The 25,664-nt window shown below is 57.1% G+C and overlaps 1 protein-coding gene across 1 annotated transcript; it reads right to left on the bottom strand.

The window, feature by feature from the left end:
• Positions 1-661: 661 nt before the first annotated feature.
• LOC144935348 (sodium/hydrogen exchanger 2-like) lies at positions 662-23,062 on the bottom strand. Its single transcript, XM_078861908.1, has 13 exons — positions 22,765-23,062; positions 18,478-18,779; positions 16,164-16,337; positions 14,919-15,169; positions 9,326-9,546; positions 7,967-8,169; positions 6,419-6,508; positions 5,815-5,885; positions 5,561-5,716; positions 4,940-5,075; positions 4,040-4,120; positions 1,520-1,598; positions 662-891 (listed from the first exon to the last, which is right to left on the bottom strand). The coding sequence occupies exons 1-13, from the start codon at positions 23,060-23,062 to the stop codon at positions 662-664; spliced, it is 2,292 nt and encodes a 763-aa protein (XP_078718034.1).
• Between the last annotated feature and the right edge of the window lie 2,602 nt (positions 23,063-25,664).

Raw genomic sequence — 25,664 nt, 5'->3', positions numbered from 1 at the left:
CGAATTTACCCAAAGTTCAGCAGCTGTTCAGCACCCACGTGGGAGTTTTGTCTGGTTACTGGCAAGAGAAAACCCTTGACGACTTGAAGCTTTCGTGACTGCAGGAATTCATCGTCTTTGGGTCTTTTGGTAAAGTCACGTAGATAGGTTAAACTTAATCAAATTAAAATAAACATTAAATAAAAAAATAACATTTTATTTGTTATTAATTTGAACCTATCTAAGACCCAAATAATAAGAGAAAACCCCACCATTAATATCGCTTGTATGAATGTTGAATTTCTTTCGCACCGCACGTAGCCAACCGTGCTAATTGAAGGTGTGGAGGGAGGACAACACACTAAACACAAAAAGCAGTTCTACATAAACAGCTTTTTGAGATAAAACAATGACACGAGTTAGTCCTTACAAAATATTGGGAGCTAAACATTAAAAAACACAATTTCACCCGGGCTTCTCGAGAAGCATGTTGCTATTCCATGTGCACGAAGTGGGCCGTCTGTCTCGATGCAGGCGACCTCCTGTGAGCTGAACGCGCCCTGTGTGGGGTGCGCTATGCGCGGGGTGCGCTATGCGCGGGGTACGCTATGCGCGGGGTACGCTATGCGCGTGGTGCGTTATGTGTGGTGCGTTATGCGTGGTGCGCTATGCGCGGGGTGCGTTATGTGTGGGGCCTGTGCAGCAGCGAGCTCGATCGCCCAGCGAGCCGATGTGCCCCATTGCTGCCCCTCGCCTCGTTCCCAGAATTGGCCGCTTCGTCATCGGAGCTCGCGTTGGAGGAGCCGATCCTGAAGGTGGCCGGGCCCGCCAGGCTCTGCGTTTCTCCTCCGCCGTCCAACTCGTCTCGTCCGTTCCGTGGCCGGAGGACCTTTGACCTCTCGAGGGTGTGAACTGCAAACACAAAAAGTGTCGTGACAGACACGGCGGTGGCGGCGGCTGCATTCGAGGCCATCGCCGAGGGTTGCCACCTGCCCGGGTTGCCCGGCGTTTGCGTTCGGGTGGCAGGAAATGATTTGTACCGAGATTGGCACCCGTATTGTGTTGAACTTTATTGCAGTAAACTGCAAAGCGTTGATGGACCTAGGCCGACTGAGAAATAGTATGTGCTTGGTCTGCAGTGGAAGAGGTGATTGTTGCAAAGCGCACAGTGAGTGCTGTGTGGCTGTGGTGGTGGGGAGTAGTGGTGGGGAGTGGTGGTGGTGGGGAGTGGTGGTTAGCGCTACGCTGCGGTCACCGGAGTTCGATTCTCGTTCACGGCCACCACCACCACCACCAGTGACAATAATCTGAACCGGTGCTGTGCCTCCCCTCGTTTCGACTCAGTCTCAACGGTGTGAAAGCATCGCAACTTGGAAGACGAAGGCGGCCGGGCGTGGTGGTGACTACAACCACCGTCTCCTGTGCCGTGCCGGCCTTGCTAGCTGCTTCTCGCCGCTCACAGCGCTTGTCGCAACGGTCTGTGCAGGCTACACGGGGGATCTTTGTCTCTGTGTGTGGCGGTGCTGCTGCTGCTGCTCACCGGCGCGAGGCCGCACGTGGGGCGGCTCCCGCGTGGAGCGCGCGGGCAGAGTCCCGTGGCGGCGCAGCCTCCGCTCCAGCTGCACGGGGGTGGGGGGGGGGGGATGGTGGTTGTGGGTAGGGGTGGTAGGGGTGGGGGTTGTGGGTGGGGGTGGTGGTTGTGGGTAGGGGTGGGGGTGGTGGTTGTGGATAGGGGTGGGGGTTGTGGGTGGGGGTGGTGGTTGTGAGTAGGGGTGGGGGTTGTGGGTGGGGGTGGTGGTTGTGGGTAGGGGTGGGGGTGGTGGTTGTGGGTAGGGGTGGGGGTTGTGGGTGGTGGCACAAGGAGTGGTTGTGAGATTCACGACATTCACCTGCAGCTGGAGATGAACGCTTTGCTGGTACATCTCATGAGCGAGAGCGACTAACCTGGGACCTCTCTCAGTTATAACGATCAATGGCCTCACACCAGTGGTGCAGCAGCCACGGTGCCCCCACTTCCACAACGCGGCTGGATACGGCCGATAAACTCTCGTGAAAAATGTGGTTGCGGTTTTTCCGCTTCAGCAAGTTGACATAAATGATGAGTTTGCATGTTCACCACAGGTACGAGTGGTTAATGCAGACTTGATTCCTTACAAAAGGTTTCTATTTGTTTTATTACCAGAAAGTGTAGAACCTATTATTATTTTTCATTCGATGATTTTGCTTTTTACAGAAACTCTCAACCGCACAGTGGCACAAAAGCAGCCGGCTCAGTGCTCGCCAATAATAGCGCCGTGGTTCAGTTCAGCGCAGTTTATACTCGCTGAAAATTCCGCGCAAACGCGTGGCGCACACTCGCAAGCACCCGCGTCGAATAGCGCGAGAGAGTGCGGGACAGAGGCGAGAGAGAGCCGCGTGCCAGACACTGGCGACCGCCAAGCCGGTGAAGCGGTAACTCGCGGGACGCCTCCAGCTGACAAAGTGAGGCTGTGCCCCCCCCCGCCTTCTACAAGCACCGCCACCCCGTCTCTTCTAGATTTGAAGCTTTCGTGACTGCAAGGATTCATACTCTTAGGTTTTTTCGGTAAAGTCACGTAGGTGAAAAATAATCAAATTAAAATTAATAAAAGTAATAATACAAATAATTGTATTATTTTTTACCCACGTGGCTTTACCGAAACAACCTAAGAGTATCACCCGTCTCTTTTCACGGCCGCCTGCGAGGGCCGCCTGCCCCTGCGCGACTCGTGGCCGCGCGTGACTCCGCTGACGTCGGCGGGCGGGCGGGCGGGCAGACAGAACCAGGTTTTTCAGGCCGATGGAGATCGCATCACACTTCCTGTGGCTGAACTCCGTTTCGTGCCGTGGGTTTCCCCACAGTGGACCTCAAACACGGCAGTTCGACATTCCAAAAGCATTCCTTGTTATCGGCACCCGTGCAGGTCAACTCTCACATAGCTGGTGCGCGACTATGAGTGTGTATGAGTGTGTATGTAATATATTGTCTTCGTGTGTATGTGTGCGGAGCGGTAGCATAGCGGTTAGCACGCTGCGCTACCAACCCGGCGACCCGAGTACGAGTCCTGCTCACGGCCAACGCCAGTGACGAACATCTGAACTGGTCCTGGGTCTCCCCAGGTAAACATCGCCACTGGGGAGACAAAGGCGGGTGCCGCACCGGTCTTCATAGGTGTTCTCTCACAGCACTTGCCATTACGGTCTGTTAAGGCTACATGGGGGATCTTTGTCTTGGTATTTATATATACACAGTGGTCGGAATGTGATTGTAGAGCAATATCCGTAGCTGCCCCGTGCCTCTCCGCACTGCGTATAGATTTGCTTGTGTGAGTAATTTTCTCTCGTACATAGCAGAGTTGTAAACGACGACCGCTAAACCGGTAACCACTTTCGGGATGACTGCCGGTTCTGAAAGTCAGGAAGCGGTGACCTTTTGCCCACTGGGTGCCCTCGTTTTTCAATAAAAATGTCAGCAGCTTGCAACTGCCGTGTGCTCAGCATCTCGCCACGGCCGCTGCCAGAGTTTCCCTGTTAAACAAAGGTAGGACTGTGAGGTTTCCATAATCGAGGTTTTCTCTGTTAGATCACAGAAATATATAAATGTGTCGTTAAACCCGCCACCACCCGACACAGCCAACTAGTAAGGGTTGTCACGTAAACAGAGCGTGGCCAATTCGTCACTAGTACAGCACACCGGTGTGTTGGAGAGTAAACCCATTTATGGTGGCGGCTTTAACGATAACACATTTATATTTACGCGATCGAACTCAAAAAACTCTATCATGGATTATGTCGGTCGCGAAAGCCGTGTTAAACTGATTTTGAAGTTTGCCGCGAGATATTTTCGTACGCGCGGCAATCCGAAAACTGGATTTCTTTGACCGATTCTTTTTTTCACTTCACTCGGTTACCTCCAACGCAAGACCAAAATAGATTTTAGTTTTTTTGTTTTACCACCGCCCCCCCCCCCCCGCGGTAGAAAGCGACGCCAGCCAACCGCGCCGGCCGCGCGCCTGCGTCTCCTCCCGTGGACGTGACCCACCTGCTCAGGGTTCGAGTTCTGCAGGAAGACCTCCGTCTCCTGGCTCTCCGTGGGCAGGTAGTGACGGCTGTAGGACGATATCTGTGGGGGAAACATTGGGAGGTCGGTGGCAAACTTGAGATGCAACTACGAGCTCGCTGTAGGAAGTTATAATTGTGCCAGCGTGTCGTGGGTGAGTGGTGCGCCCCGTTAAGCCAGCTTCTCTACAGACAAAACGAGAGTTGGTCATGTTTGGATTGCGAAATTGTATGTATGTATATATGTTTAACTTCTTTCGCACCATACGTAGCCAACCGTGTTTATCGAGATTCTTAAAGAGATTCTTAACCAGGACAAATTCTGAAACCTTTTTTGTAAGTGATGTTGATCAACAAATTTGCTTGCATATGCTGAAGTAAAGTTATTTCGTCTTAACTTTATCATTGGATCTCATCTCATCCCAGGTTGATTCATGTGAGTTGAGCTGACTGGGCCCAACATCTCAAAAGCAAACACTTAACCCAAACAGAGCTCGCGCATGTGGGCACTCGTGTGTGACCCGGCACTTTGGGATAAATGATTGGGAGATCGCGGGACGTGGCTCAGAGATGGCAATACAACAAGGGTGTTCAGGAACCCATCCGTGTGGATCTCTGAGTGTTAGCCCCCCAATTGCACTTCGGGTTTTTCCTACCTACAATTGGCCAAACAACCCAATGCAGGATCGTCCTCCTGAGAGTCTTGAGACTCGGTGAGGGTTCCTTGGGTAAATAAGAAATGAAATTGCTGTGCCGGTGTTTCAAAACCCTCCACATTTATTTTATAATTGAGAATCTATGAAGGGAATGTTGTTGTGTCAGTGTGTGGTGCGAGGAGGTCTCGCCGTGGAGGGGAGTGCTCAGCGGGGCCAGGCCACGTTACCCTCTTTCGGGGCCGGTAGAGACTCCTGTTCAAGAGACGTCGGATGTCCTTCATGCGATCGTCTTTACCAAACACGTCCTTGGGCCGCTCATCCACACTCTGCCCAGACACAACGGACGACCTCTCTTCCAGGCACCTGTCACCAACAAACACGGGCACAGCAGACGTCAAGAGCAGAGCGAAGCATTCGCAATTGAAGCAAAACACAACGACGTTTCACAATGAATGTTACTCTGCATTATTGCCGCCCCCCTCTGATCCACAACACGAACGTGGGGTGGGGGCCATTGTGGGGTGGGGGCTAGTGCGGGGTGGGGGCCAGTGTGTGGGGGTGGGGGCTAGTGCGGGGGGGGGGGCTAGTGTGTGGGGGGGGGGGCAGTGTGGGGTGGGGGTTCGGCAGGGTGGGGGCTAGTGTGTGGGGGGTGGGGGCTAGTGTGGAGTGGGGGCTAGTGTGGAGTGGGGGCTAGTGCGGGGTGGGGGCCAGTGTGGGGGCTAGTGTGGAGTGGGGGCTAGTGCGGGGTGGGGGCCAGTGTGGGGTGGGGGCCAGTGTGTGTGGGGGGGGGGGCAGTGTGGGGGTTCGGCAGGGTGGGGGCCAGCGTGGGCCACGGCTCCGATGCTCACAGGACGGAGGCTGTGGACGGCACTCGGAACATGTCGATGCGCTGCATCGCCTGCTTCATCTCCAGCTTGCGGTACATGCCCAGGATGTGCGAGTCCTCGTGCGCGTCCTCGCGCACCAGCAGGGGCCACAGGAACCTCCGGTTGAACTTCTCGAACCTGAGCACAGACGGCGCACGTCGGTGGCGGCCGGACGAGAGACGCCGGCGCTGGCGGCGCGGGTGGCACTCGCAAGGAAACCGCCGTGCGGGGCTCACCTCTCTCTGACGTTGTTGTGGGAGTAGTGGCCGCAGATGTCCTCCATGCCGATCACCAGGTGGTCCAGACTCTGGGGTCGGGGTGGGCGGCAGCGGCAACGCGCGCCGTGAGGATCCGACGCGGCCATCGATTCTAAAAGCTGCCGGCACGCGAAGCTTGGACGATGCCATGCAACTTTGCGCCGCAGAGGGCCGACGGCAACGTGGGTGATGATGTCGCTCATTAATCGAGGCAACTTTTTCCAGGAGGGTCCTGCACTAGGGTGTGTCGCCACTCCCTTTTTAAGAAGTGTTCAGCGTGGAAATACTGGCGTGCCCGGAGAAAACCCACACGCATGAGGGGATAATAACGATGTTAACATCAATGCTGGCAATACTTGCATCAAATTGTGTTCAATCAATTAGTTATTATCTGTTCAGATTATCTATGTATGTTGAACGTACATAGCCAATTATGTTAATCGGGGGCGGCGTTGTCTAACACCCTGCCACGCGATACGCATCCGTCACCTCCATTTACAACGGAGCGCCGCGGGCCCCGGCGAGACAGCGCGAGGCGGGGGAGGTGCGGCCGGGGCCACCATCGGAGTGCTCGCGCCGTTACCCGGATGGCGATCTCCTCCGCCATGGTGGCCACGTGCCCCGACCGCCGCTCCACGTCCAGCATCTGCAGTAGCGGGCGGATAGTGGTGCCCTGTGCGCAGAGGAGGGTGGGCGGGCGGGTGGGTGAGTGGGCGAGCGGGCGAGTGGGTGGGTGAGTGGGCGAGCGGGTGGGTGAGCGAATGAGTGAGCAGGTGAGTGGGTGAGTGTGCGAGTGGGTGAGTGGGTGAGTGGGCGAGTGGGTGAGGAAGTGGGCGAGTGGGCGAATGGGCGAGTGGGCGAGTGGGCGAATGGGCGAGTGGGCGAGTGGGTGAGCGAGTGAATGAGTGGGTGAGCGAGTGAGCGAGTGGGTGAGTGGGCGAGTGGGTGAGTGGGCGAGTGGGTGAGTAGGCGAGTGGGTGAGTGGGTGAGCGGGTGAGTGGGCGGGCGAGTGGGTGAGCGGTCGAGCGCTACTCGTCCATCCCCTGGGTATGTACACGTACTGGGTGGCCTAAGAGTCAGGACAACACCGGGTGTTTTAATTCATTTTAACAAATGTTCAACTTGACTACCATTACGATTAAGGCATTCACAAAATTCTGTCGTTATCATTGTACTGTACTTCTATGCGCTCAAATCCGTGCTTCCTGTATTCATCAACTCGACACGACCAGGGTGGTGAAGTATGACCAAATAGCCCCTACGACCCGCACGGTGTGGGCAGGCCCTCACCCAGCAAGGGAAGCTCAAATTCGGCGTTCCGTCTCGTTGCTTTGGCTGTGATTGTTATGTATTTAATTGCTGTACAATACTTGATCTTCTTGACCCAAGTCACTTGCACGTGATACTCTACCCTGGTCTCTGGAGTTCACCGCCGGTGAGACAAAATCAACTTGAAACTTTGACGAAAGGGGCAACACGGGTGCGTATTGTGGACAAGACCCGACCCACAGGGCCCACAGGCCACAAATACCAAGCGGCCAGTAACAAACAGCACCATCAAAGTGGTGATGTTGTTATTCAGACTGTTGCTGACTGGAGCACTACTAATGCATGAAGAGCTTGGGGAGAGAGAAGCGATGGGAGGGAGTTCCAAAGCGGGGCAGTGCCAAGGGAGAGAAGCAGAATGAGCAGAGCGCTCGGACCGCTGTGCGCGTCACCATCAGCCAACACAGGACACGCAGACTTAGCGCGATAACAACAATTATTATTATTTACACTTCTAAAGCGCCTTTCACCCGGAGATCACAAGGCGCCGTACAAAACACACACACGTACAGGCTCACACCAAGAACATCCAAACGCCAATACAAAGGATTCAAGAAATTTGAAACCACCATTCAAAAAAATCAGTTGCGCCTTAACGCGCGATTTGAATAAAACGAGGGGGTGGGTGGGGGCTCAGCAGAGGGAGCGTCCAGTGGACGTGAAATCTCACAGCCTGCGGGGGGGGGGGGGCACTCGAGAAGTGGCCCGGTCAGCCACGGTCGTCGTGCGGCCACGTGGACCTCGACACACGCGACAGGCCGGACGGGGAAGTCCGCCGCGCTCTTGCCGCGTCGTGGGCGAGCACCTGCACGAAGACGGTGAAGAAGATGACGGCGATGCTGGCGGTGAGGAAGACCGACTTGCGGACGAAGGGGTCGGTGGGAAGCAGGAAGACGAGGGAGAAGCAGACGGCGCCGCGCAGGCCGCCGTAGGCGATGACGAACTGCTCCTTGATGCCCAGCGGCACGAGTCGCATCTTGTTGGTGATGTACGTGATGACGAGCACTCCTGCACACCGCGCGCGGGGGAGACACGGCTCCGTCGGGCGCGCGTCACTCGTTACGCGCGTTCGTCGGTGCGTGCCGTTTGAGCGATTTCGTCGCGAGCGATGCTCCTGGCTTGGCGGCGGGGCAAGCGAGCTGCCCACCACGCTGTGGTAACTCTTCACACGTGGGGGGGGGGGGGGGGGGGGGGGTTTCTCCGGGCACTCCACTTCACTCCCACGATCAGAACGCCCATTCAGGAATGTGGCGTGAGCTGAGCTGATGAAGCTGTACAAGCTCACAGGGGTCACTGTCACATGGAGAAGCTGACGCGAAAACATTCACTTAAATGAACATGCATTCACTTACATTCACCTACATTCACATACATTCACTTAAATTAACATACATTCACTTACATTCACTCACATTCACCTACAAATCACGTACATTTACATACATTCACGTACATTAAAACACATTCTCTTACATTCACTTACATTCACTTACATTCACGGGGAGTTCTACGATTCAGCAGTCGGTAGAGAAAGGACACACTTCAGCGGTTGTGCTTTCGCTACGTTGTCCCCACCTGAAGAAGGACGCTTGTGTTGCGCCCGAAACGTCGTGATTTAATTGAGTTGTTTCATTAATTTTATGTTTTACCTACGTGACCAAAGAGTATGAATCCTTGCAGTCACGAAAGCTTCAAATCTAGAATTAAAGGACAAAGTGACTCACACTCAATTGAGCATCGATGCGCTTCTCATCCCCTGCAGAACCAGTCGTAGAAATTCCATATTCCTATGGTAGCGCTGGACAACCACTGCTGAGTAACTTCCCCACAAAGTAGTATCAATTGTATAGACCCTAGAGGGATGATGGGCCGAGTCAACCCTCAACCGTGGGGTGTGAACTCGCAACCTTCCCGATCGCGAGCCGCTCGCTCTAACGCTCAGCCGGCCGGCCACGGCCGCCAACAAAACGATAGAGGCAGTGGCACCCGGTGGCACCCGGTGGCACCCGGTGGCACCCGGTGGCACCCGGTGGCACCCGGTGGCACCCGGTGGCACCCGGTGGCACCCGGTGGCACCCGGCAATGCTGCGTCGGTGGCTGCGGCGAAGCTGGCGCTCGGCAGGACGAGGAGGAGGAGGGAGGAGGAGTGGAGGAGGAGGATTACCGACGATGCGGCAGCTGAGGCAGGCGATGAGCGTGAAGCAGATGAAGGCCCCGTTCCACTCGTGGCCTCGCGCCGACACCGTGGAGACGCCCAGGAACATGAAGATGAGCGTCTCGCTCACGCTGCTCAGCGTCTTCACGGCGTAGCGGATCGTGGTGCGGGACTTGTAGCTGATGTTGGCCTCCACGTACGGCCGCATGAGGACCGCACTCGACACGATGCTGGCGGCAGGGAGAGACCGACGTCAAACACGACTCAGACCCGCGGCTTCGCATTAACACCGAGAAGATGATTCTTCTGCGAGCGGGCCCTCGAAGTTGGGAGCCGTATTGATGTCACACAGCGGAGAACCGGCCCCACCAACAACAGCTCCTGGCCCCTTGAGCAGCTGCACCTGTGCAGGACGCCAGCAAACGCACAGCAGGCAGGCAGACTCCAGCACAGACAGACCACCCCTCACCACATCTCACCACCACCACACCTCACCACCACCACACCTCACCACCACCACCACACCTCATCACACCTCACCACCACCACCACACCTCACCACACCTCACCACACCTCACCACCACCACCACCACACCTGACCACCACCACCACCACCACACCTCACCACCACAACCACACCTCACCACCACCACCACACCTGACCACCAACACCACCACCACACCTCACCACCACCACCACACCTCACCACCACACCTCACCACCACCACCACCACACCTCACCACACCTCACCACCACCACACCTCACCACACCTCACCACCACCACACCTCACCACCACCACCACCACACCTCACCACCACCACCACACCTCACCACACCTCACCACCACCACCACACCACCACCACCACCACACCTCACCACACCTCACCACCACCACCACCACACCTGACCACCACCACCACCACACCTCACCACCACCACCACCACACCTGACCACCACCACCACCACACCTCACCACCACAACCACACCTCACCACCACCACACCTGACCACCAACACCACCACCACACCTCACCACCACCACACCTCACCACCACACCTCACCACCACCACACCACACCTCACCACACCTCACCACCACCACACCTCACCACACCTCACCACCACCACACCTCACCACACCTCACCACCACCACCACCACACCTGACCACCACCACCACCACACCTCACCACCACCACCACACCTCACCACACCTCATCACCACCACCACACCACACCTCACCACCACCACCACCACACCTCACCACACCTCACCACCACCACCACACCTGACCACCACCACCACACCTCACCACCACCACCACCACACCTGACCACCACCACCACCACACCTGACCACCACCACCACCACACCTGACCACCACCACCACCACACCTGACCACCACCACCACCACCACACCTGACCACCACCACCACCACACCTCACCACCACCACCACACCTGACCACCACCACCACCACACCTGACCACCACCACCACCACACCTGACCACCACCACCACCACACCTGACCACCACCACCACCACACCTCACCACCACCACCACACCTGACCACCACCACCACCACACCTGACCACCACCACCACCACCACACCTGACCACCACCACCACCACACCTGACCACCACCACCACCACACCTGACCACCACCACCACCACACCTCACCACCACCACCACCACCACACCTGACCACCACCACCACCACACCTGACCACCACCACCACACCTCACCACCACCGCTCAGCGACCCACAAGATCATCCCTGACAGATCGATCGTCTGTGACTTCCGCACTCGCGACATCGCGGATTGTGTCAGGAGATTCCAACTCTGAGGAGTGACAGAGTTCGCGTGATTGCCATGCAAAGGTGAACTGTGTGCAGCACACGGAGCCTTGTGGTTGTTGTGGTTGTGGTTGTTGTTGTTCTAGTCCTCTGGCGGTGGTGGTGGTGGCGATTATAGACGCATCGCCATTGTGTCGTCATCATGTCGTCATCATGCTGACGCGCCTCGGATGACAGAGCCGCTCGTTCCCTCGTCTCAGAACAAGCAGCCGTTTGTCTGTGCCACCGGGACATTGTTGGTCCCGTAAAGTCGTAGAGAATGTGGCCCCATGGCAGATGTCGGGGGGCGCTATGAGGGCGGACACTCGGGGTTCGTGCGCAGGTCCCACACCGAGGCCCGGGCATCTCCCGGTGCGTGCGCAGTTTTATTCTCGTCTGTTGGGTCCCGTTGGCTCGAAGCCAAGGCTCACAATGGGCACGACTACTGTACACTTACGTCAACGAGACGGAACTTTCCACGCAATTGGCGCGATATCGAGCGATGGCATCGGGCCGAAACAAAAAGACCCTCGAGCTGCGCGGGTAGAAACAAACACGGCCATTGTTCTCTTACGTTGCTTTCTCAATTACCCGCCTCGGACGCAGGCGACTCGTGTACGCGGAGATGTTCAAAGGTGAATGAGAAAACAGGGATCGTCACAGGAGCACGGCGCTTGCAGCCACCGCCGTCGTCGTCCGCTTGGCGTCACCGGTTTACGACCCGCGCGGTGCCATCGCGACGATTGCGGTCGGTCTGGTCACGTGAGAGGCCAAGCGGAGGGGTCACGTGAGTGGCCCAGCGGTCGGGTCACGTGAGTGGCCGAGAGGAGATCGCGAAGGTTGCCATTCTATTTCAACCAGGTAAGGCCCACTGAGCTGTCGAGCTCTTTTTTCAGAAGCCACCTGGCGATCACAAATGAGAGCTCAACGAAGTGGCTTGTCACGTGGACATTTATAGCGGTAGCCCAATAGTCTAAACGCGCGTGTTTATACATGTGGAGTGAAAAGCCGGACGACTCGGGAGAAAAATCCACACCACCACAGGGAGAGAGACATGCAAACTCCAAATAGACAGCAGCAGGCGTCAGGGTCGAGATCGAACCCACGATCTCCTGTATACCTGGCGAGGTGGTTAACATCTCCTCGCCACCGTGACGCCCCAATTCACCAAGCCCTGCACGAGAAGACTGTGTTTGGCAAAGAGATTGCAGCAAACATCACGACTGCTCTGAGCACTGCTACCACAACGTGAACCGGACATCCTTAAAGGGTCGCTGCGTCGATGAGTCGAATTAGCAATACTCAGTTCGAGATGAGGGATTGTGCATACAGTCCAGTGAAAAAATAAACAATTAATCAGTTTTAGTCTGTATGCCTTTTAGATCAGAGTTTCCCAGTATTGTTTGTCTTAGAGAGAAAGACTTGGCACGAATACAAGTTTAATATCTTCAGCAAGGAGTGGCTGCTGATCAGTCACCAACGTGGGCCCTGACGTTACGGGCAGCAGCATTCACAAACGTCTGAACAAACACGTCACAGCTCCGGCACAACAAAGCAAACTCGTAGAGTCACAAACTAATCAAGTAACAAAGAAAACAGAGTTGCTGTTTGCTTCCTGTGGGAGAGTCACACAGAGGGAGGGTGTCCGTCTGGAATATGCACCACGCGGTCTGTGGATCGTCCTCCTAACTTGCGCGTGCGGAGGACGTGAAAGTGCGCTTTGTCTGCTATCATCGCTTCGAGAATTACCTTCCCCACAACGACGCGCGTGATTACTGAGTGTAAACTTGGATTATATTGAGCCGCTGTGAGCGAACGCAACTGGCAAGGGTGCGAGGGGAGGAGGCTTCAGTCGCCAAGATGGGAAATCCCAAAAGCACCAACGAGGAAGGCATCTTCCACCACACACCTCCTGGCGAGCCTCGAGCCGGACCACCGCAGCGTCTCTCGCACAGACACCGCCTGCGAGGCTGCCGGCTTGCCTCGGCAAGTCACAGCCAGCACACGCCGCTGTTGGCCCTGGGTGTGGTGAGCCCAGGCAGACTTCCACGATGTCACGCAGTGCTCCAGTGCAGTCCGTTGGCGGTCTCCATCCAGCCACCAATAGCTTGCCAAAAAGCCACCATGTCAAATGTGCGTTTGCACTTTGTTTGTCTAAACTCCAGCTCTGAGCGTTGACGATATCGGGGTTTGACTTTCGTGAAATGATCTCATCGCATGGCGCGTGGGCAGTGCGACCCCTGCACTGAAAACGCTTTCAAACAATGCGGCCGCAATGCAACAACATCTGTTCCTCTCTGTGAGATTTACAAATTTATTCTTCATATCACGGCAAGATCGCAGTTGCGAAACAATTGCAATGAATTGGAAAAAGGGACAATTTTTTAAAATCAAAATGTAGTTAAATTCATATTCTTTGGGTCTTTCTGTAAAGTCACGTAGATAGGTTCAAAGAAAATAACAAACAAAAAGAACAAAAAACTACCGTTGTTTACTTTTGTACTTGTTCTTTTTTGTTATTTTCTTTGAACCTATGTCCGTGATTTTACCGAAAGACACAAAGAATACAAATCAAAATGTAATTACCCACGCACTGGGCACTGCGACGCCAGCGAGCTGTGCGGGTTCAAATCAAATAACAGGCACTTGGGATGGGGTCGTTGGCAGAGGATAAAGAGGCTGCCTGTGTGGAGGGACCGCCACAAATTGCCACCTGCGCGGCGTGGGTCACGTGGGCAGGGCCACTGCCACGTGAGCACCGAGCGGCCACTCCGCCCCGCGCCGTTCCCCGTCGCGTCCGCACGCGGCGCAACTTCGTGCGCACACAATGGCCTTCTCTTCTTTGAACGACATCACAGGGATCTTTGATGAAGATGCGAAATTGATGGTGCATAGCACTTCATGGTTAACATTCTCACTCGCGCTATTATTAACCAGGGTGGCCTGTCAGCTTCAGACCGCGAACCCACGCAACAAGTGGCGAGCGCGCTCCGACCGGGCCGCGTCAACCGGCGCAATGTGGTGAACGCGACCTTCCGGGCGAGCTCATTTGCTCGCGTGGCAGTGAGCCCGTGTCCGGCGGCAGGAGCTGATTTGTATCGAGACCCCGTGCCGGGTGTTGCGTTCAACGTCGCCGCAGGACACTGTGCAGTTTTTCTCGACTTCGGCTGACTGAGAAGCCTGCCTGGGTTTTATTGCGTGCAAGGATCTGGCGACGTTACGCCCCTTGTAATCGGTTGCTTCCACCTGCCATCAAACTGCAGTTCCGCGACACATTCGCCTCTCTCCTTGTGACGCCCTGGCCCGAAGTAACTGGACGGATTACTGACGATGGAGCATTCATAACGCCAGCAGGAAATGGTCGATTTGTATTTACTCTCCCGTATAAATCATTCTAAAAACCCCACACCTTGTTGCGGTTCCATTGTACGTCTTTCATTTGACGTTGCACGCAGATTTTACTTTGCTCCATCATCCCGCTTATCGAGGTATCCTGCCAAACCTCACGTTCTCTCGCTACGACTGACGTTCTATGGAACACAGTGACGACCTCGCGTCGACTTTCTCGCCGGTGACTCAAACCGCCGCCCACAATTCGGCCCCTGCGCGCGAACGGCGAACAGAATGGAGGGACGCACGGAGGTGACCGACCCCTGGCTCCCAGCTCCCACGTCAACTCCGCACCACGGAGACTCATCGCGCGCTCGCCACGGTCATCTCCCGCGCCGCTACGCCGCGCGACTCGTACTCACGCCATGATCCCGGAGAGCTTGGACATCTCGGCGGTGAGGTAGGCCAGGTAGGCGAAGAGGAAGACGAAGAGCGGCTCCAGGACGCTCACGCGGTGCGTGAAGCGCGACGCGAACGCCGCCAGGAAGCCGTAGAAGAGCCCCACTACGATGCCGCCCAAGCCGCACAGCACCACCCTCAGGATCGCCACCGCCACGTCGATGCCCAGCACCTTCTGCATGTCGCACATCTCCAGGAAGAGCTGGTACAGCGCCTGCACGGCAGCGGGGGGGGGGGGGGGGGAGACGGAGAAGTCAACGGTCGAGGTGCACGGGCCCCGCAGAGTCTCCCGTTGATTCTAGATTTGAAGTTTTCGTGACTGCAAGGATTCAGACTCTTAGTTTTTTTGGTAAAGTCACGTAGGTAAAATAAATAAATAATGTTTTACCTCCGTGACTTTACCGACAAAACCAAAGAGGATAGTCTCCCGTCGGGCATCGCGGGAGCGCAGCACGCGGCGCTCTCACTTCGAGCGCCGCGTGCTGCGCTCGCCCCCACCCCGCCGTGCCACGCCGTCCGCGACACTCCACGCAAGGCAGCCGACACGCTCATCGACGTCGAGATGTCCTCATAGCCGACGCTGCCGATGCCACCACAGCACCGCGACAACGCTCTCCACCCTCCGCCAGATCCCGCGGCTGCTGCGCGGTCTGCAGGCAGCGGCTTCCAAGAGCCGCGCTGACAACCTCCCACCGCCACCACCGCCACCACCACCACCCCCGTCACCACCACCACTGCCACCGCCACCACCGCCACCACCACCGCCACCACCGCCACCACCACCACCACCGCCACCACCGCCACCACCACCACCGCCACCGCCACCACCGCCACCACCGCCACCGCCACCGCCACCACCGCCACCACCGCCACCACCGCCACCACCACCGTCTACTCCTCGTTCTTCTCCTTGGTCCCCGGACTTACGGAACATGCCACGGCCAAGCCGCACGAGCGGACCGACCGCAGAGTCTTGCGACTCTCGGCCGAGCGACGATTTTGAGTTGCGTTCAGACTCTTTATAAATTGCATATTTTATGTTACACTACGTTTATGTGCGGGTCTTTTAAGGACCCCCCCCCCCACTACCTGCATTGTGTACGCACGAGATTGCAAAGTAATGTGTCTCTAGAGCTGCTTGTTCGTCCCCCCGCACCTCCGATGAGCGCGGTTGTCTGGGTGCGGCGCGAGGAGGCGCGGGCGCTCACCACGGTGACGGCGTCGTTCAGCAGCGACTCCCCGAACACGAGCGTCTGCAGCTGATCGTTCACTTGGATCTGCTCGAAGACGGCGATGACGGAGATCGGATCGACGGCGGAGATGACGCTCCCGAACATGCACAGCTGCAGCATGGGGATGTCGTCCAGGTTGAACACGGAGATCTGCACGCGGAGCCGCGTTAGGGGCGAGGATCAGCAAAGCGTCGCAGTCGCGACGAATCGTCGATTAAAATCGTCTCTTACGCCCACGATCCTTGCGTGGGAGGACGCACGTTGACACTCACTCGTTTTAAGACGCTCCGAGTTGCATCTGTAATCGTCTGCGGAGCTGTGAAGGTTCGCTCCGAGCAATCTGGTTTCTCTCTAAATGTCAAACACTCGTTGATTTTTTATTTTGGTTCAACAAAGTATTTGGACTCACGGAGAAGGTGCATATAGAGATTCAAACGTAGCAACACATATCATCGCCATACTCCTGACCTCACGCTCTTTGGGCAGACTTGGCGCTGCAAATCGATGGCAGGGTGGCCCAACAACCGCGTGCGGATCTGGCGGAAACGGCCACGGCCGGGCGGCCCTCGGGGCGAGCAGCGAACAAAAAACCGCGCCTCCAAACAAGCGCCTCTCGCGATTCCGTCAGTGGTGGAGAATTTAACATGCTGTCAGTAGTGGTAGGCTGTCGCGACCGATATTATCCACAAGAAAGGTTTTTTTTGGGGGTCTGATCAATTAGTAAGGTTTGTCACATAAAGAAAACGTGCCAATTAGTTTCGAGTGCAGCACACCGCTTGTGTGTTGGAGAGTAAACCCACAACATTCACAATTCGGCTATGGCCTTTCGCTGGTGGTTACAGCAACCAGCTTCATCAGGCCATTAGTCAGAATTGTGACGTTTCCCAACACCTCCACGCAGTATAAAATTTCCACCATGACACAAGAGCCCCTCCCCCCCACCCTCCTCCCCACCCCCCACCCCCACCCCCTATTCTTCCCCCACCCTCCCCCTCCACCCTCCCCACCCTCCCCCCACCAGTCCCCCCACTCTCACCCCCACTCTCCCCACCCCCACCCTCCCCTCACTCTCCCCCTCCACCTTCCCCCCCACTCTTCCCCCACCCTCCCCACCCCCATCCCCCCCCACTCTCCCCACCCTCCCCTCCACCCTCCCCACCCCCCATCCTTCCCCCCCACTCTCCCCACCCCTCCACTCTCCCCACCCCCCCCACCCTCCCCCCCACCCTCCCCCCCCACCTCCCCACGGCGTTTCGCTGTCACGGATTGCGGCACCACGAGGGACGCAATTACCGCGTGGGGGGGGGGGGCACCTCGTGACGCGTCACTCCACCTCGTTTAGTCAGGACACGCTATGTCACTCGGGTACCACATATTAAAGTTACTGTGATTTTGTCACGGTTTTTCCCATTTTTCCTCGTCTGGGTGTTTAGTATTGTTGTGTTATCTTTGTGTAAAGATCGATTGTGTAACGTGCGTCTGTGAGAATGTACTGTGAGTGGGTTTAAACGGAGCGGCGTCACTCGTACGGCCCGCCGGCAGTGCGGAGCAAGCGGCGGTGTGGTTCTGTGGGTAGCGTGACGTGCGTTCATCCAACGACGAGGATATGGGCACACAACGACATCTCAATCCGGTAACGCGAGACCCGATCAGGGCACCCGCCTCTCCGCTGTCGCGCCTCCCGCAGCGAGCCGAGTCGATGTGGACGCCAAGCCCAGTCACGTGGGAGGCGTCACGACGTCCTCGCTCGACGGACCCCGCCACGCGGTCACCGCGGCCATGGCCGGGTGCTGCACACGCCGCCCTCGCTGTCCGGTCGGCACCCGTGCGGGTCGCACCTGGCTGGGTTCGACCCGGGCAGGGTCTGGGCAATCTGTGTTCGGGTGGCGGGAATCGATTTTGTTTGCAGGAGACTGCACGGTGTGTTCATAGACCTGGGCCGAGGTTGGGTCACGTTTGCATGGTGGAAACGGTGGTAGTTCGAGTTCACTGTAGATACCAGCAATGTATCTTGAACTTCGAGGTGCGCGGTAAGGACAACAAACTAGACAGTAAAGCAATGCCAAACTGTGATGATTTAAATCCTCATCATTGGCGTTTTATGTTTCAAAATATATTTCTGGCGTTTAGACAATTACAGTTTGAGCGTGGAACACGGCATCACCTCTCAGTTCCATCTCAGATGTTCTTAGTGCGGCGATTCTCGCAAACGACACTCTCCTGGACTCTTCTCGACCCTCCTGGAATCTCCGCGTGGTTAGACAAAACAAACGTGAACTCGAGGACTCGCCTGGCAGATGCCGAAGAGGAAGAGGCTGATGCTGAGCGCGTTCCACAGGGTGCCAAACACCGAGTAGCTGATGATGGTCCCGATGTTATCCATGAACTGGCGAGTGGGGAGGAAGTACCCCGAGTCGAGCATGAGGGGGGGCAGCAGGTAGAGGAAGAAGGCGTCCACCCCGAACACGAGGTCGGGCGAGGGCAGCTGCGGCGGGTGGGCCACGCGGATGACGGCCCCCACCAGCAGGCCCATGATGACGAGCAGGCAGCTCTCGGGCACGAAGGTGGAGATGGGCCGCGCCAGGTGGAAGCCTGCACCAGACCGCGCACAGCCCTCGCCGCCGTTAGGGGCCATCCATTGAGTAGGAAACGCGACAATCTGTCAACACTTCACCCCTGCCACCCTCCCTGTACGCACGCGGACTTTTTACACCCCCCCCCCCCACCTGCGTACATACGACTGACGCACCACCCCCCCCCCCCCCCGAATCCTATAGAACGGCCGATATTTAATCCACGCAGAAACGATCAAGGATGAATAATATTCACGTGTTTAAGCAAACAGATAGTCCACCGTCGGACTATCTGACTCATTTGAAGGCCAATGTAGACATTGTTATCGAGGCTTCACCCCCCCCCCCCCAGTTGTTTAAAAGAGCGATTTTCGCGTGGAAAGGGTGGATCTGCAGTGGTTGGCGCGCTGCGTTATGAACCCGGCCACCTGAGTTGGACTGCCGAGTGATATCAGCACCGGGACTGGGCCTCTCCCCCACGTCAACAACCAGCACTGAGCGGCAAGCTGAAGTAGAGTCAAGCAACTCTCTTCGCCGATACAGCATGAGGAGGCCTTCACACAGCAGTGTACTGACAAAGGATCAAGATGTCTACAACTAAATTATGTTTTATTTTGCCAGGTTAGGCCCACTGAGCTTTTTAGTTGCTTTTTTCAGAAGCCACCTGGACAAAAATGATAGCTTAACGAAGTGGCTTATCACGTGGAAATTTATAGCAGCCAAATATTCTGAACGCATGTTCTAAAAGCAAACTCCAAATATGCAACAGCAGGCATCGTCAGGGTCGTGATCGAACCCACGACCTCCTGCAAGCCAGGCGAGGCAGTTAACATCTCCTAGCCACCGCGGCACCACCACCGCACCCCGCCAGCGCGATCTACCCAGTGCCACGATCTCACAGCTGCTGCACAGCGGACACACGAACCATCTCCCAGATCGCCCCTCGCGGTATCCCACGGGGCACCTCGTGGGCCTCCCCGCGGGTGGCCCGACTAGTGCAGAGCGCTCCACGGTTGCCCCACAAATCGGCCCTCCTCCCCCGTCCTGCGCATGCGATCCCACCCAGCGCAAAACCGTTTTTCATGAACACATCTGCCGGTTGTAGTTTATGTACGCGGCGTGTGGAGTGAAACCCAGGAAGATGTAAAAATACCTCAGGGATCGTAACACGGTGGGGGGGGGGGTGACACGGGGGGTGACTCTGAGGACCTCGTCACGCCGTGGGGTGACCCCTCAAGCGGCCCAGCAGCGGTTCGAGGGAGACGCTGGAACCAAATCGTCAGTCCCTTTCGTGACGACTTCCGTGTCGTCCGACAGGCAGTGACCCCCCCCCCCCCCCATTCATTGAACTTGGAGCGTGACCACTGCAGGCGCGAGCGTGCCGCGTGCGCCGCTCATTGTTTACCGTCGACGCGTCACGTGCCACGACAATGCCTCTCTCCCCCAGCACCACGTGACACTGGCAGCCACACGTGGCCTCAACGCGCGCGGCTTCCAGCGCGAAGCGTGGAGCGCAATGGGCGCCATGGCGACAGACGCCGCTAAGCAAACGGGAGGCTGCGCCGTGCTGCTGCAGGTACCCCCCCACCCCCAGTCGGTGAGAGTGGAGCACACGGAGAGGGCAGCACTGGGCAGGCTGCCCTGATGGAGTGTCGACATTGTTTCTAGCGGGTGGGAGTCTCTCCGGGGGTACCGGGGCACACCGCACAGCCGGGAGTCCCCAGCCGTGCGCCATAGAGGGTCCTGTCCAACGAGGACCCTCATCTAACAGAGGGGGGGGGGGGGGGGGGTCCTTGCCAATGACCTCATGGCAGTTCTCCCGCACTGTGTGTGTCGAAACCAGTCGCCAGTTTTTCTTGCGTCGAACAAATGCAGCTGCAAGCATTCATTGCCAGAAGGCCACGGGGCTGATGAGATGAGTCAAAAACGGGACGGTGATTGTCTTACTTCTTCTTGGTTCTTTCGGTAAAGTCACGTAGAAGGGAAATAATAAAATAATAAATATAAAACATAATAAAATAATTCTCACGACGTTTCGGCCACAACGCAAGCAGCCGTCCTCAGGTGAAGACCAGGTCTGAATCAGACGCTGTCAGACGCTGTCTCCCCGACAGACCTGGTCTTCACCTGAGGACGGCTGCTTGCGTTGTGGCCGAAACGTCGTGAGAATTATTTTATTATGTTTTATTTGTATTATTTTATTATTTCCCTTCTCCGTGACTTTACCGAAAGAACCGAGAAGATGAATCCCTGCAGTTACGAAAGCTTTAAATCGAAACATTGTCTTACTTGTTTTGTTTTTATTTGGGTGGCCGCGGTTTCGTACCGTATTATAATTCACGACGTGCCGTCCACATGTGATGGTCTTTCACATTTTAAAATCTTCTTCTTCAACTCGAGTTGACCTCACATGAGCCTGCCCCTGAGATCTGTTCACCGCGTGACTTCACGATCTGCAGCGCGCATCAAGGCGCGTTGCAGGCTGCCTGCACCCGATCCACACGGCGATCCCTTCGCGGCTTACAACTCTCCGCCTGCCTATTGTGGTGGGCACTCAACAAAGACAAAGATCCCCCGTATAGACTGTAACTGACATTTGGGGCAAGTGCTGTTAACGAGCACCTATGAAGGCTGCCACGGCACACGAGGGGAGTGTTGGTGGCCAGCACCACGCCTGGCCGCCTGAGGTCCCCCCCGAGGCGATGTCTACACACACCGCACCAGGTACTCGTGTGAGGCCGAGTCGACCTAGGGGAGGCCCATTACCGGTTCAGATAATCGTCACTGATATTTGCCGGTCACCAGGATCGTAGCACAGCGCGCTAAGCGCTACACTACCACACAGCACGCACACACAGGCGCACACACACACACAGGCGCGCTAACACACACAGGCGCGCTAACACACACAGGCGCGCTAACACACACAGGCGCGCTCACACTCGCGATGGCAAAAGTGAAGAGCATGGCTCGTCACCACACGAGTAAGCGGAGCGCGCCTCACGAAGGCAATGGGGCAACAACGAATAACAACCACATCGCTAGCAGCCTTCCGTCTCATCGCCCGATGCTCAGGGGAAGAGCTCACGACTACGAACACCGCGGGTCCGGCCGAGTGCAGTGCAGCAACAAGGAACAGAGCCCCCCCCCCCCATTACAAGGAGGAGAGATCATCCACTGTTTGATTTCCAAATCGAATTAGAAGAATCTACTCCGCTCAAACGATATAAGCCATCTTGGTCGAGGATAACGCGAGCGTGGTGGAAAGATCAGCTAACGCTGTGAAATTGGCAGAAGGAAGGAAGAGATGGCATCAACCGGATTGGTCGTGGGTCTCTGGAGGTCAGGTGTTGGCTGTAAAACTGCTGCGAGCTCTGTCAAATAGAGAAGGGAATTATCTATCTGAAGGGAGGAGGTGATTATCTGGCAGAAGCAAGGAGGTGATGGTCTGGTACAAGCAAGGAGGTGGTGATCTGGTAGAGGGAGGGAGTTGGTGATCTGGTAGAAGGAAGGATGTGATGGTGATCTGGTAGAGGGAGGGAGTTGGTGATCTGGTAGAGGAAAGGAGGTGATCGTGATCTGGTAGAGGGAGGGAGTTGGTGATCTGGTAGAAGCAAGGAGGTGGTGATCTGGTAGAGGGAGGGAGTTGGTGATCTGGTAGAAGCAAGGAGGTGGTGATCTGGTAGAGGGAGGGAGTTGGTGATCTGGTAGAAGGAAGGAGGTGGTGATCTGGTAGAGGGAGGGAGTTGGTGATCTGGTAGAGGAAAGGAGGTGATCGTGATCTGGTAGAGGGAGGGAGTTGGTGATCTGGTAGAAGCAAGGAGGTGGTGATCTGGTAGAGGGAGGGAGTTGGTGATCTGGTAGAAGGAAGGAGGTGGTGATCTGGTAGAGGGAGGGAGTTGGTGATCTGGTAGAAGGAAGGAGGTGGTGATCTGGTAGAGGGAGGGAGGCGAAGACCTGGCAGCAGGGAGGAGGCGATGACGCGGTGGGGCGCACGCACGCACCGATCTTGGCGATGGAGGCGAGCATGATCCAGAGCGTGACCTCGAGCGGGTACTGCACGGCGCTGTAGTCGATGGAGAGGACGCTGAGGCGCCAGTCGCCCTTGGGCACCTTGGTGTGGCCCGGCAGGGAGCCGTGCCCCGACTCCACGGACCAGCCCGAGTCGTTGGCCTGCCGCGGGGGGCCCGGGGCGCCGGGGACCGCGGCGGCAGCGGGGGCCCCATCGGCGCGAGACGAGAACAGCAGCGGCACGAGGAGGAGGACCAGGAGCACGGGGGGTCCAAGGCGACCGGGAGCCATGGCGACGGGGAGCCTGGCGAGCACTGCTCCGACTCGCGACTCCGTGCGCCCGTGGGTGGGCGGGGGGCGAGGAGTTCCCTGTCACTGGGACGGCTTCCTCCGCCACCTCGCGGGGCCGACGAGCGTGCTGGGTGGCGCCTGATGCATAAGAGTGGCGCTCGTTATGTAAGCAGCAGCAGCGGCAGCAGCAGGACGAGGAGGTTTGTCGTGTTGGGATGTTGCCCCGCCGGCCCAGAACTGGTTGGGGAGGTTGTGGTCGCGGTGGCGAAACTGCGCCGGGGCACGCGGCCCCGGCGTGTTGCCCGCCGCTCACCTGAAAGGGAGGGGGGGAAGGGAGGGGGGGGAAGGGGGCATCTGATAAAAACAAATAGCTCACGTAGCTGAACACCAGCAACACACACTCACACAGCCACGCAGTGTCACACACACACTCACACAGTGTCACACACTCACACAGACACACGGCGTCACACACTCACACAGTATCACACAGTGTCACACACTCACACAGTGTCACACACTCACACAGACACACAGTGTCACAGTCAGGCCGTTTCACACACACACACTGAGTGAGACACACACTTTCACTCACGCATTTTCACAGGCAGTCACACAGACGCACTGGGTGGCGACACTCACACACGTACAGTCAGTCAGGATTACACACACACACTCGCACACACACACACCCGCACACATCCGCACACTCGCACACACACACCCGCACACACACACACACTCGCGCACACACACACTCGCACACACACACACACACTCGCACACACACACCCGCACACGCACACACACTCGCACACACACACACTCGCACACACACACCCGCACACACACACACTCGCGCACAAACGCAGAAACACAACAGTACGAAGGCAAAGATCTCCAGTATAGCTTGCGCAAGGTGCTGGGGCAAGTGCTGTTCGCGAGCGCCTATAGGTGGTGGCCACACAACACGGGTCAGCCTCCTTTGTCTCCCCGGTGCTGATGTTTAAACACCGCGCAAGGCACCTGCTCATATAATGCCGAGTCAACCTAGGGGTGGCCCAGGACCGCTTCGGATATTCGCCACTGAATTTAATCGTGAGCGAGAATTGAACTCGGATGGCCGGGTTCGTAGCGCAGTGCGCTAACCACTGTGCCACCGCTCCTCTCTCTCTCACACACACATAAAAAGGGCCTCGCGGTGGCACGGGCTCGCACGCATCGAGTCACGCCTCAGTAGTGGAGGGCGCGATAGGTAGGAGGCGAGGGACGCGTGAGGGTGACATTCTGTCCCTGCCTACGATGGCCAGTGGCACGCTCAGGCGCTCAGTGCCCCGGCCTGCGACGGCTCCAGCAGGCAGAGTTGGTGCCGTGTCGCTCCCCCCCCCCCCCCGTAGATGGAACGAAGGCTACAGTGGTTGACTGTAGGGTCCACAATCGCACCTCCGATTCGCTGCGGTTGGCTACGTACGGTGCGAAAGAAGTTCAACACACACGCATCGCACTGCAGGACTGCGGCTTGTCTTTAACTCATCTCGATGGGCTTCTATGTATCTTACTGGGGTCTCTGTGCGTCTGTACGCGTCTCTATGAGTATACGCGCGTCTCTGCGGGGTTACTCTACGGCCCGTGGGTTGCACGGCCGCGGATCTTTATAATTTGACATTTCCGAAGGAGCTGTGAGCGGCGTCGTTCATCCGAATGCCGGCGAGGGCATGAATCGGGGCCGATGCAGTCCTCGTGAGAGCGTCTCGCTCACAAGTCACCACTCACGCGAAGTACACCCACGTGTCACAACCAACTCGTTATGCAAGAGACCCGCGACTTACAGTGTTTTTGTAAATACCGACCCAAGCATTGTGCGCACACGGCGGAATGCGGCACTCGCTTGGGTCGAAGAGCCGTGGGTGGGGAATTTAAAAACCGAGCGGAGATTTTCGCAGCACAAAGAGAACCCGCAGCGGTAACCGGATCGTGCGCTCGGGGAGTCGGACGCCAACAAAAGGGCGCCTGCGATCGGGTGACCCCCGTGCGGTGGGGGGGGACACAGCGAGCCCCACATCCACGGAGCCCCAAGAGTCTCTCGCTCCCCCATCAGCGGCTGGCACAGCAGCACCACCGCCTCGGTGACGAGCAGACGGGCACGGGACGATGACTCGGGAGGGTGGTGCGAATGTGTGTGTGAGCGGAGCACCGGGCGGCTAAAGTGCAGCAAGTTGGCACGGTCGGGGTACAGCTGGTGGTGCATCTACCGGTCATCTCAGTCAGCCGACCCATGGCACCTGCTGGGTCTGTCCCGTGACCTCATGCACCTAGCCTGGCACGGTAGGGGTACAGCTGGTGGTGCATCTACCGGTCATCTCAGTCAGCCGACCCATGGCACCTGCTGGGTCTGTCCCGTGACCTCATGCACCTAGCCTGGCACGGTCGGGGTACAGCTGGTGGTGCATCTTCCGGTCATCTCAGTCAGCCGACCCATGGCACCTGCTGGGTCTGTCCCGTGACCTCATGCACCTAGCCTGGCACGGTCGGGGTACAGCTGGTGGTGCATCTACCGGTCATCTCAGTCAGCCGACCCATGGCACCTGCTGGGTCTGTCCCG

Source organism: Lampetra fluviatilis, chromosome 13 (assembly GCF_964198595.1).
Source record: "Lampetra fluviatilis chromosome 13, kcLamFluv1.1, whole genome shotgun sequence".
In the NCBI taxonomy this organism is placed as follows: Eukaryota; Metazoa; Chordata; class Hyperoartia; order Petromyzontiformes; family Petromyzontidae; genus Lampetra; species Lampetra fluviatilis.
This window is presented reverse-complemented; position numbering and strand designations above follow the sequence as displayed.

Coding starts and splice junctions, on each gene's coding strand:
- LOC144935348 (XM_078861908.1), bottom strand. CDS start 23,062: ATGGCTCCCGGTCGCCTTGGACCCCCCGTGCTCCTGGTCCTCCTCCTC. Junction 5,076..5,560: donor CCGTCCACAGCCTCCGTCCT/GTGAGCATCGGA, acceptor TGTTGGTGACAG/GTGCCTGGAAGAGAGGTCGT. Junction 892..1,519: donor CCACGTGCGGCCTCGCGCCG/GTGAGCAGCAGC, acceptor TTGTGTTTGCAG/TTCACACCCTCGAGAGGTCA.